The following is a 12,642-nucleotide window of genomic DNA, read 5'->3' as shown; positions in this document are numbered from 1 at the left end:
CCCATGATGCTTTGGGCGTCCATGTTGGCTGAAGTGCAGCGCCGCCAGCTTTCCCTCTAGGTAGTAGTAAGAAACTCTATGGTTTCGGCTTCAATAACCAAGCGATGGTTGTGAGCCGCACGGCGCGCCGAGAGAAAACGTAGGCGGCGGCCGGCGGCGCGCCGATCAGTCCACCCCACGGTGTAAGAATAATTTATTAATTAATTTATAATTTATAATTTATTAGAATAAATTATTCTTACACCGTGGTCTACCCGACCTCATAAGTTATGGTTATGAGGGACAGGCGGCGCTGCCTACGTGCCTTACTCAACTTATGTCACTGAACTGCACTACTGCACTGTACAAAGGGGGAAGCAAAAGTATATCCCGTCTGATCCCGTCCATCCACGGCATTGTATGAAATCGGCCATTTCTCTTGATTGTCCATGTGACTGCGGAAGTGCGTGCATGCCGAGTGCGCGTGTATGGGCAGCGCGTAAATTTATATCACAGGGGCAGCTCTTGCCTGTTTTCGCGTCTGATCGTCTGCCAGAGTTCCTGCATGAGTGCCAACGCCGGTTGCACCTGGTTGACTGACAGCGTATCTACTTGACTCCGGTGATCAGCTGTGGTATGTTGAGTCAAATACGTTCGTAGTGTACTCGTCAGACGTCTTTGTTTTGGTCGGAGATATAGCTCCAGTTATGTTGTCCTGCTGTTTCGCTTCAGTGTAAAATATCATGTCGTTTTCGCTGCAGTGTGCTCGCCTGGGAGACAATTTAAGGAGTGTTAATGGACGGGGAAAAAAAAAAAGATTATTTTTAGACGGTATATAATGTGTTTCTCTACCGGCTTAGCCCCTTTCTCCCGTTTGACAGTACCGCTGCCCGCAACTAGTTCTGCATTCACGTACCTTAGCTGTTACCATGTTTCGCAGGAAGTGTCGCACTTGGAAAATTCATTCTGAGCTCAAGATTGAAAAGTGTAGGCAGTGGAGGTGTCGGCGTGCTGACCATGCATGGCTTACCCTAGTTGTAGAAATGGCCTGCTGCATCTTAAACGATTTCGGTAAAGTGAGTATTTTGCATTCAAAGACTGTTGTGGAGTTATAGTTTCATAGCCTCAGGTTAGCGCAAAGAGGTAGGCTCTCTCTGCCTTTAATTAGAGTATAGTTTGACGAGCTCAATGTTGTGACAGAATTGCAGACAGAGTTTCACTTTCCACACTGTAGCTTTCGGTGAGGCATGGCTGACAAATTATAAATGTGAAAGTAAGAGCCTAGACCTGACTGTGAAATTGAATTCGAGGTTTGCTTCCCAGTCTGAGGTGATCTAATGCAGACTGATAGCATGTTGTGAGACCGAAACTTTTTTTTTAATTATAATTACATTACCTGGTATTGTACTCCTTCGATTTGAACCCCCCCCCCCCCCCCTTTCTTTTTTATTCAGGGGTTTCTGTATTCCATCGCGAGAATTATAATGTGTAGGCTTTCTTTGACCTTTGAAAGACAGGTGGTATAGTTGTCTCTGCTTGTTTTTACGAAATAAGTATGTTACATAACCATTTGAATCAACTGATAGTTATGCTTTTGGCCTATAGTGCTGTTGCTGCTGTTTCAGGTGACACACTTGCAGCATCATGGAAAGCCTTCCAGAAAATTTGTGCTTCAAGGAGCTGTGGGGCGGGAAAGATGTCGATATCGAACATGAACCTTGTTCGAGCCTCTTTGACTCTCCGGTAAGCATTATCATAGCAGTGTTGTAATAGTAGCTGTCACTGCAATTTAGTTATCAGCATGCCACCTTTTGCCTCGGAAGAATATTTTGCAACCAGAAATGTGATGTTTTATGATTATTAGAATTCCTAAACCGATCAGTTTTGCTCAGGCAGGTTCCTGTTTTCATGTCAGCTAAATGTATTGCTTACTCCATTGAAGTAACATAGTGCAGTTCTTTAATCTTTGTGATATTGTGTGAAATAAATTTTTTCTTGGTTACTGCAGTTTCCATTCGGGATCCCTCCAGTAATGCCTGATGGTAGAAGTCATTTTAATAGCATCTTGGATGATATATGGGAAGGCACTGCTGTAGGCAACCTACACAGTACCCAAAGGTAAGTTGTCTTATGCTGGATTAGAATAGGTTTAGGGGCTGCTTGACTGAAAGATTTTTGTGCTTAAAAACAGCAACAAGAGAGGCGTAATGAGTGAGTACTAATAATTGTCTTTTTCAAGCAAAAAAAAAAATGTACTGAGCTTTGGCGAGTGCACTAGGCTTGCATGCAGACTACAGCACGTCAGATGTATTGGCATACTTTCTCTGCAGCAATTAAACATATATCTTATAAATGCCACATGCTGCATAGTTTAACATGGTTCTCTTTCCTTAAGCATGGGTCACAGACTTTCATCTGTTGGTTCCGGGCTCCCAACACACTTTCAAATTTGTTATGCCATCAGTTATTTTATCTGAAGAAGTCAATTTTAACTTTTGGAGTTCCTTTGTCAAATTTGTTTGCCATTAGATGGTGAATTCTGATGATAGAGTGAACGGCACAGTGTACAACTTTTTTTAGCATGGCAGTCTTTTTAAAAGCTGGGTCCTCTTGCAAACACTGTTTGTTTCATGATTTTGTTGCATCTTACGATAATTTTTTTGAACCTATTAGTCGCAGCGAGTTTGAAGATGATTTCAGATAATTAGACTTAGTTTTGACAACGAAGACCCCAAAAAAAACCAGCCTGGAACATTTATTTTTATTTATTTATTTATTTATTTGATACTGCCAACTGCCTCTTGGCAGTCCAGGCAGGAGTGAGTAAGTACAGGAAAGAAGTCAAAGTCGGCACTACAAATCAAGGTAAACAAGAATGTGAGTGGCAAGAAAGCATAAGGAAATGGCTTGCAATACAGACTACTGCGTGAGTAAATTCAGCTTATACAAAATTACAAAAAGACGGACACTGACGTCATTGAAAAGAACAAAAAAACACACATCTACAAACTGCAAATACAGGAGAACTGGACACTCTAAAACTAACGCGCTTCATTGCAAAGAGTGCACGGCAGACGCAAAGGATTCGACCGAGGTCAGACTGGCGACTTCTTGCGGTAGAGCATTCCACTCTGCAATAGTTCGAGGGAAGAACGAGAAGCGATAGGCGCTAGTCTTAGCCTGTGGCATCAAAATTGTTTTGCTGTGCTTGCCTCTTGTTTCTCTTCTTTTATTGAAATTGATGTAGATGTCGGAATCCATTTTTGTTAGTTTGTTAACTATATTAAACATAGTTTGAAGGCGATGGCCATCTGTCTACTGGGGAGCTTCATTTATATGCCAGTTAAAATGTCTTGGGGATCTTGATAACGTTCTGGCTCTTATATTGTTCTGCATTATCTGGTCAAAATTTCCTGTTGCCTATTTAACAAAGAGGGCTGTTTTTCTCTAAGATGTTGTGCATCTCGGGATAGCGCTGTGCAGTGGAGCCAAATGGCTCATAAGAGGATGGTTTCGCTATAGAATTAGCATAAATAAGCATGTCTAAAGGCCTATCCTGGTGGTGAGGAGGTTGTGCATTTTGCTTAAAGCTGACAAATCGCAAAAATAGCATTGCATATGCACAGCTGCATTGTTCGTTTGCTTGCTCATTTACTTGGGCATTTCGAGCTCCTGTGGCTACATCTCTACTGCAGTATAGTGAGCGTGCTTTCCGATCTTGTTTTTCCCAGTGTAATGTCCAGAAGGAATTTTGCTGATCTTTTAGGCATGCTTCACAGAATCAAAAAAAAAAGAACCATTTCAGGTAATTGCATTACAAGTCATAGCTAGAGAAAATTCTTTTTTTTTTGTAATTCACAGTTTTTGGGCGAAACATTTCTATGCATAGTTGTCATTCATGGAAATTTGGAGCATTTTGTGCACCTTGTGCATTTTAGGAGGTTGTAGTCTTTTTTTGTGACGCATGCTTATATTTTGAAGTTTTTCTATCATGTTCATAAACTGTATTTTACCAATTTATCTTATGTTTTACTTCACTTTTTTTTCTTCATATGCTAGTCATTCAGAAATATATCTGCTTCATTTGTCTGTATACTTTACTGTTATTTTAACAAGAACTTAAAGGAATACTTTTGGTGACCACATGAAAAAAAAAAAAAAATAGGAAGCTAAAACATTAAAACGGCTTAGGTGGTAAAACAAACATTTCGTACATTTTAGAATATCTAAATTATCTTTTATTATCATGTTATAAGCGCATCATTGTGGGTATATGTTATATAATTTTTGTTAAATTGTTTTGGGCAAATAAAATTTTGCACTGCAGACAAATTTTATTTTAAATGCAGATTGCTAGAAAGCACATTCATTCAGCATTATTGTTATGTGTTGCTTGTTGTGTAGCTGTTGTATAATTTTCAATAGAAGTCATTGAAAAATCTACATAAGGATCCACTTTAGTCATGGTAAGGAAGATTTAAAACTTGTAGTGATGAACACTGGGCTGTTGCATTCTAGAAGATCACAACCATGGCAGTCAAGAATTTTTTTTTTTTTGTCTTCAGTTCACTGAGGCCTACTGCCAGCTGTACGTTATTTTGATTCTGTTGTCTCCTTTACAGCTATTGGAAGCTAGTGCTTTTATTTGTGTGTGTGTGTGTGGCACCTTTTTTTTTGTCTTTTCAGGTATTTTTCATCTCCTCGAAACATATACTCCTTACTTTCATGTGATGTGTCAGTAGCCCCTTCAGAACTTCAGGTTCTGAGAAACCCTGCTACAGGAGCCCTTGAAGGATATAAAGAGGTAAATATAGTGCTTTCTCCAAAACTGTTGTAACTTCCACTTTGCCTGTGAATGTTTTGCCAGTGCATTCTTTTTTCTTTATTGTCAGTTGTACATTGCATAATAATTGATTTATGCAGGGTAATGTGTCTGCGCCACTGTGATTCAAAACGATTTGGCAGCACAAATGTGTGGCTGTGAGAGAGTTAAATCTTTCCTTACTGCACCTATTCAACGATGGTACAAAATGCTCTATTTGGAGCTGTCCGCGCTGCTTCTGGACAAGTAACACCAACAGAAGAACTGTAATTCAGTTTTGGAATCTGTTTTTTCGTCAACTGCACGAGGGAGTGTTTTCAAATTTCGCATGAAAGCTGTTAACACGGAGTACCGCGCATGCGTGGTGCCCAAAGTGATGTCCTCGTCTTGCACGGACCATTTTCAGCAGCGGCAGTGTTCTTGTGATTTGGCATCATAAACACTTGACTCTGTTGGTGCGGACGGCAGCTTTGTGCGGAAAGATGACGTCCGTTCGTTTTATTTTAGTTTGGACAGAGATGATTGCTCCTCTAAGCCCAGACTGTTGACAGGTGCCCGTCTGCAACTTTAGTTTCGGTTGTTGCTGAGAATATTCACTGCTTTCAGGGCCTCTTTGAAGGTACCGGGCATGTTGTGCAGGATTGTGAACGATGTGAATAAAGTTATTTGATGACCTCCGGTCCACTTTAGCACTACTCTGAGGAGTAGCCGAAAGTGCTGCGCATGAGGAATTGATTGTTTTTTTTTTTTTTGCTGACAGGAAAGTTTTGGCTTCTACGATACCCTCAAACGAAAACATTCGACGGAAGTCTGTCGGGTGCAGAAAACTTATTTAGGAGAAAGATTACCCGGAAAAACACTCAGTCCTTACTTTAACATGAAAATTTTGAATACTTATTTTTGACATAGTAATATTCAAAACGTGCGGTGTAGATTTTTATTCTCACATTTTCTGACTGGATATGTTTAATATTTTTGTGACTTCTTGTGCAAGTCTCTTGAATTTTGCCTATCAGTTTTTTTTTTTTGTCAGCAACATATATTGTTTTTTTTTTCTTTGTATCATTGAAAATAGATTTTCGTTAGCTACATTTTGGTGCGGTGCAGTACAGAATATATTTTTAATTAATGGATGAAAAAACATCTATGCACATCACCTTGAAATTGCCTGTTTTCCTGCAGTAAGGAGAGTTAAAGGTGACACTGCTCGGTCTATTTTTTGTTTGCACAATGTTTTTTGTTAAAGGGGGACACGGATGTTTGTGGCCGAAAATTGGTCAAAAAATCAGATTTTTGATCTTTTCATTTTCGCGACCCTGAGGTCATTGCGCAGCTATCTACGAATTTTCGTTGAAAATACCGCCTATTTCATGCTTTATAGCGATCCAAAGACATGAAACTGCGTGCGTGGCCCGTTAAATTGAGGTCTGATCGCACCGGACTTTGATCGCCCGCAGTTCGAGAAATATGCGTTTCGCCGGTGCCATTTTGGTTTCATTAGAAAGGTCTCAATTAAGGCTATTCCCATATTCCAGTTGGTAACCATGAGCAAGCCCTGAAAGCGGCAAAGAAACAAAATTCGGCAAAAAAAATATGGGCTGATAGTTCTGATGGTCGTGTATGCCTGGCAATTCATCATACCTGGCATCATCGACAATTAAGTGTAAGCACTGCGTCAGTTGCACTGTCAGCGAAACAAATAGCGTCCCTCCATGATGTTTGCCCTGTCCCATGAACCCAGAAACCACTTTAATTAATAAATTAAAGGACTGTGTAAGCAGTGCATTGCACTGTCGACGAAAGAAATCGCATGCTTTCCTCCATGATGTTTGCCCTGTCCCATGAACCGGCCAATTTTTTTTGCCCTGTTTGTTCTTAGGATCTGGTTTGTAACGCGAGAATTGTAACGCGGCCTCAGATTATCTGGTTTTACTGGGTTCGCGTTCCCGACTGACGGCTGTTCCGCCATCTTTTCCGAGGTTTTGTTTTTTGCCTTTGTTGCAGCCCCCTTTGCTATGCGCTTTGCCCTCTCTGCACCCTTCTCTCCGCCTTTATACCACTGTATATATTTCCGTCCGTTTCGCACTTTTTTTTTTTTATTAAAGTTGTTAGTCAGCGCTGTGTTCAGTGTTTCAAAGTGTCTTTCTACGTTCCTGCGTCCCAAAGTTCACGCTGGCCCACATATGGAATCATACCAACTGCCACAGAAGAGTGCCATTTCGCGTTCTGCTATGGTTTCCCAAATCACGTGACCGAAATGGCTACTTTTGGTTGATTGGCGGCGACGACTGCTTGCAGCCTGGCGCCATTTTGAGGGTCGCCCTGTCCCACTGCCACGGCCCAGTGAGGTTCGTCGGGCGCTAAGTGCGAAATATTTCGATTTGCGCAAGTCTTAGGCTAAAAGAACTGACAAGAAGCGAAAGGTAGAGATCTGAATTGCGCTGGGTCAAGGGGGTGTTGGCTGGGTACGTTGTATTGTCGCATCCTGGTGTCTACATTCGGCGACAACGCTCTGCGACGGCCCGATAACGCTGCAACCGGTGGTGCTTAGCGTGACAGCAAGGATTAAATACATATCCTGAGGCAGCGAAAGATATAGATCTGAAGCGCGTTGGGTACGCTGCATCGTCGAATCCCGTTATCTACAATCAGCGAGGAAGCACCTACGCTTTTCTATGGCCTGATAACGCCGTCACCGGCTTTGCTTAGCGCGAGAGCGAGGAATGATCAGGGTGATTCCTGCCACATGCAGACAGCATAATCGTGACTGTGCAGATGAAGAAGCGATACCTAAGCAGCTTTCGTTGACAGCCAGCATCTGCGCGATAGATCGAGCTTTCCAGTAACTCGTTACACGGTGCCAGCAGCGGCCGCGAAATGGTGTCCCGCAAAGTATGGACAATGTTTTGAGGGGCAAGATGAACAAAGAGCACGTATCATTTGTTAGGGGCTGACTGCGATCACAGCGCCGTTGTGAGATGCAATCGCGCGCCGCAACTTCAGGGAGGACGCAGTGCAAAGGCACTCGTCCCGGGTTCCAGCCTCAAGACCATGTCATCTGTTCGCCGGCAATTTCCTTGTTGCAAGCGCAATTATGTCGACGGGAAATGGTGCTTCCACATGGCGTGGCCTCGTCAGGCAAAGTATGCCTTTTGCCACGTCACCCTGGACAACCTCTTCGTTGTCTTAAATAAATTCTGAATGAATGAATGAATGAATGAAACCAGCCAGAACTCACTTCAGTGATTTCTAGTTAGCCTTGGTGCTACAAAATTATGGCGAAATCGTTTTCTCCTGATTTCTTGAAACCGCATTTTTGGCACTGTCAGAATTTTGGAGGAGCGATATCTCCAGTTCTATATGAGCTATTACTACAATTATTTTTGTGCTAGAAAGATAAATGCAGTGGTTCTGCAATAAGGCTAACTTTAAACTACTGCTTCCTTAGAAAAATTTTGAAAATAAATCCTTTGTCTCAGTTGTCAAAATGAGTTTTTTCTCTGTCAAGTTTGACCAGCTGTAACTTCCGTCCAAGTCGTCCTAGAATGCTGATTTATGCCTTATTGCACTCCTTGGCGACTCTAAATCATTTATAAACAGCAATCTTCGCCGCAAGATATCAAGTTTATTACCCAAGCTTCCTCCAAACAAAATACATACTTTTCATGATAAATTTAAAACTGTCTGCTGGAGGAGGAACCTGGTTGCAGTTTTAGAATAGGCACATGAAAATGTATAAACGGTGAAATTTTGGTGTAAATCTGTCCATAAATAAAGAAAATAGTTCTAAGTGGTGTATCCCCCCTTAAGGCTTGATTTTTCATTACCAGAATGTATAAGCGTTTTGTAACATAAATGTGTTAGTTTGTTCGTATGCCATTTAGTTTTATGCCTGGTTGGATGCAAACTCTTCACCAGAAGTTATGCAGTGTTTGCTATGTACATTGGGATTGGTTAGTTATGAGTATGCGTGGGCTGTGACCTTGATGACTTGATAGCAGCTTTGAGACTTTTTGCATTGCTTTCCCAGGTGTTTACAAGAGGCGAAGCACCGAAAGATAGTGAGCCAGCACCTGATTTTACAAAAGGTATTTGATAGTCTTATGTTTTTTGGGGGGAGCTGTGAGACCATTTTGTGCCTTCTCTGCTAGTTGTTTTTTTTTTTCAGTAATATTTCTTCTGCGTTGAAGGGACACTGAGGACGAATTGAAGTTGGCCTGTATTGATAGATTACCACAGTCTAATGACAAAGATGCTATTTTCACCGAAAAGGGAACTCTAGTAAAGGCAAAAAGCTTACCCTGTGCACATGCACACGCCATAATGTAAAACAATTTCTGGCTTGGTAATAACACGAAGAAAAGCTAACAGCATGTACAGTGATGCGCAGGCAACGAAGACAAAGGAGGAAATAGCAGAGCGTAGCACACAACAGGAAAGCATCCTGTAGTACCTTCTGGACTAATAAGCATAGCAATATGTGCGGCGTGTTTACATTTTGGTCGTATGTCACTACTGTGCGGGCAAGACTTCTTAGTAGCTCACTCATCGTCGTCACTCCCTCATCTCCAGCTCTCTTTGCACATGCGAGCTGTTTCTCGTCCGAATTAATGGAAGTGTAGCCAAATTGCTCTGAATTAACGAGGGTATCACGTCATAGAATAGTAAATATATTTGATGGGACCTGGCAGTTTGTCTGAGTTCTCCAGTGTCTGAATTAACGGGGGTCAAATTAACAAGGTTTTACTGTAAGAGAAAGTGCCCTTGTTGATTTTACAGGGTCTGTTCTGAAAGTAGTAGGACTGGTTTTTTCCTGGGCGAACGGGCGGACGAGAGGCAGTCTGCGTCTGCAGGATCGTTGAAGAGGGATATTGGGAATGCTGGGGAAAATCGGCAGTTGGCTCTCGTTCGCTCAGATGTTTTTTGAGTGCCACAAGCTGTTCTGAGAAGGTAGGGAAAGAGTGGAAGACTATGAGCGCGCCGGACGCCCTTCGACCAGCAAGACCAACGAAAATGTGCAACGAGTGAAAGATTTATTGAACAGTGATTGTAGGATAAGTATCAGAATGATTGCTGATGACTTGAGCATTCCTGAAACCCAAGTTTTTGAGATCGTGACAGAAAACTTAGCCATGATGAAAGTGTGCGCGAAGTTGGTGCCGCGAGTGTTGTCAGAGGAGCAAAAGGCCAACCGGAAAGCGATCTGCGAGGATCTTCTTCATCATGTCCAATTTTTTGTCCAGCACAAGGCGGCAACGCTGCCTCAGCTCCCCTACAGCCCTGACTTGGCCCTTCCAGACTTTTTTCTATCCCCGAGAATAAAATCGATGCTCAAAGGGAAAAATCACAGATCGGTAGAGGCGGTTCAACAGGCCGTGACGAGGGAGCTAAACAGCGTTCCGTTCCAGGCGTCCCTGGAGGCGAACGAAAACTGGAAAACTCATTGGCAGCAGCGTGTAGGTGCGGAGGGGTGCTACTTTAAAAAATTCTAATCGTTTGTATTATTCTCATGAATACATTTTATTAAAAAAAATGAGTCCTACTACTTTCAGAACAGACCCTGTATATGCTTTTTTGTGTTCTTAAAAGACTCGACGCTTCTAAACGAGTGATAACTTCTGAAAAGCATTTGAGTGCTTTCCAAATACAAGACACATATAACTGTGCGTTTCGTGCATGATGTTGCGTTTCGTGCATGGTCTTAGTTGCTTATGTGCCACAAACCCAACACAATACATTGTAATGCATAGTCGTTTCTGGTGTAGACATCGTGCGTTTCTGAGCTCTAAAATTTTGATACATGGATTGTTTGATGTATTCAAACATTAAAAAGCTGATTTCATTTACTGTTCTGATTAGCCAGCGGAGTAATACAGAACACCGCGGACCGCGGCCCAGTGTTAGCAGCTGCTGTTTTTTTTTTTTAAGTTATATCTTATTATAGCACGTGTTTCATTTCGCTTTCGGTTCGAGGCTAGGGTTCTAATGTCGGGCTTCAGGCAAAGATTGGCGAAATTGGTGACTGCGGACCTTAGTTGCAGCGCACTATAAATTATTGGAACCGCTTACTGTACCCAAAAGGGGCACTGTGCTATCAGTGTGTTCTGGATCCATTGCGCACGGATGGAAGTTGATGAAGACGATGACATGCAATGCACGGCGCGAGAGTGTGTTGCAGTTAAACACGAGGGGTGATTGGTTGCAGTGATAGCATAGTGGTCTCGTGCAGTGGCGAGCAAAGCTGATCTGTTCGTACCACTGTGGATTCGAAACCCAGGCGCTGCTCTGTAGCGGTTATATTTATTTTATTTCTGTAGGACAAGCTGGCTTCGGACACTCAAACAAACAGTGCGTTTTTTCGAGATTGGAAGCCTTACTAAAACTTAAATTAAGGGAGTATTCCACTGGCAGAACACGAGCAGAGGCAACGAGCAGTGAGGAGCAGAGCAGTAACACAGCGAGAGTGCAGCTGAGTGCTCGACCAGTGAAAAATTCCGTGCTCTCTGAGAGCAGGCGCGAAGGCGAAGGTGTATCACGTGACCAGATCATTTACCTTCACAGCATCCTGTGCGGTGCATGCGCCTGCAATGTGCGGCCGGTATGGCTATCAGAGCAGACGCATTTGATGTTCCATGCCGCGACCAGCCCAAACCGCGCATATTGTTGCAAAAATAGCCTCTTTAGACGTTAACGCATTCGTAATGTGGTTGGAACGCTGTTTACTGCAACTGTCAGCAAGGGTCACTGCCATTGTTGCCCAACGCCTCAATTACTTCTGCTATTCGGTGACGCTTGATTCGCCGCCATTTCATGCTCACTCAACGGCAGAGGCTCAACATCCGATGCCGAGTAATTCGTGTTTTCACTCCTTTCAACGACAACAAATTCGCTCTGATTAACAACACACAAACTTCGGTTCTGAGCCTCCATTGCTCTTGCACACAAATCGAGCCAAAGTGACGAAAACACAAGAAGAAAAAAAGATATGACGCGATTGCGTCACGTGACTTCCTTCGCACTCCGCCTTTCGCGCGGGAGCAGCTCTCGACTGCTCTCGGCGTCGCCAAACTACTCCTGTTCTGCCATTGGATGACATTGCTCCTCTTCCTGTTCGCCCACTGGAAGGCAGCTACATTTGAGAGAGCACTTTTGGGATGCTTTTGAGTGTTCCTGTTCTGTAGCATCAAATCGGTGCCAGCAAAAGAAAATCTCCTCAATAGGGCTTATTTACCTAGTCTTCTGTGTGTGTATAATCTCTCACTATTTGTCTTTTGCTCAGTTTTCTTTATTTTGCATGAAAACTACACCAAGCTTTCAGGTGGGCATGCTAGTACTTTTCAGGAGTATTCTGTTATTCTTCTTTATGTACTGTTGAAGGCAGATTGCATGATCTGCAAAATTTGTGACTGACCCTGTTAAGGTTATTGACTGTAACCCGGTTAATCACAGGTTGTGATGCTAAGGGTAAATGCTCTGATGTGATAACTGAATTTTTCATAATGCTCTGTGCGAAGCAGGTGCAGAAAAGTGCTGTTGTTGGACCAGATCTTTAGCACAGTGTAATGTTACTCTAAACTTTGGATGTAATGAACATGTATTTGTGATGCTGTTATGAGGATTATTTGTTTTTCTAATATTTCTTTAAACAATTTAGGTCCTGGCATGTTCAAGGAGATCAAAAAGTGATCATGATCCTTGGAGCCTAGTGATCATTCTTGGGTTCGCCATGTAGATTTTGATTAGAATTGAGTATTTCTTGTTTATGATGTTGCTGATTTTTCTTTAGTTGTGTATATTTGCCACAGAGGCATTTCACTGGCCTTTTCTTATTTCTTTTTGGT

General features: G+C 42.5%; 1 protein-coding gene across 3 annotated transcripts in view; it reads left to right on the top strand.

Annotated features, from left to right (window-relative positions):
- Window positions 1–226: 226 nt before the first annotated feature.
- Window positions 227–12,642, top strand: part of LOC149353276 (superkiller complex protein 2-like) — an 84,394-nt gene continuing 71,978 nt past the window's right edge. The window contains exons 1-5 of one of the 3 annotated variants that reach the window (XM_089582444.1): window positions 227–613; window positions 1,605–1,722; window positions 1,988–2,097; window positions 4,666–4,783; window positions 8,832–8,889. In XM_089582444.1, the coding sequence (XP_089438570.1) occupies window positions 1,624–1,722; window positions 1,988–2,097; window positions 4,666–4,783; window positions 8,832–8,889 (385 nt within the window). In that variant the 5' untranslated portion in view covers window positions 227–613; window positions 1,605–1,623. Of the gene's footprint in view, window positions 614–919; window positions 1,056–1,604; window positions 1,723–1,987; window positions 2,098–4,665; window positions 4,784–8,831; window positions 8,890–12,642 lie in introns of those variants that run through there. The other 2 variants (XM_089582445.1, XM_089582446.1) reach the window with 2 other exon arrangements.

This window comes from Amblyomma mixtum, chromosome 3 (assembly GCF_055824585.1).
Source record: "Amblyomma mixtum isolate Tamu chromosome 3, ASM5582458v1, whole genome shotgun sequence".
Classification (NCBI taxonomy): domain Eukaryota; kingdom Metazoa; phylum Arthropoda; class Arachnida; order Ixodida; family Ixodidae; genus Amblyomma; species Amblyomma mixtum.
Note: the sequence above shows the minus strand (reverse complement) of the source record. Positions and strands in the feature narration are given on the sequence as shown.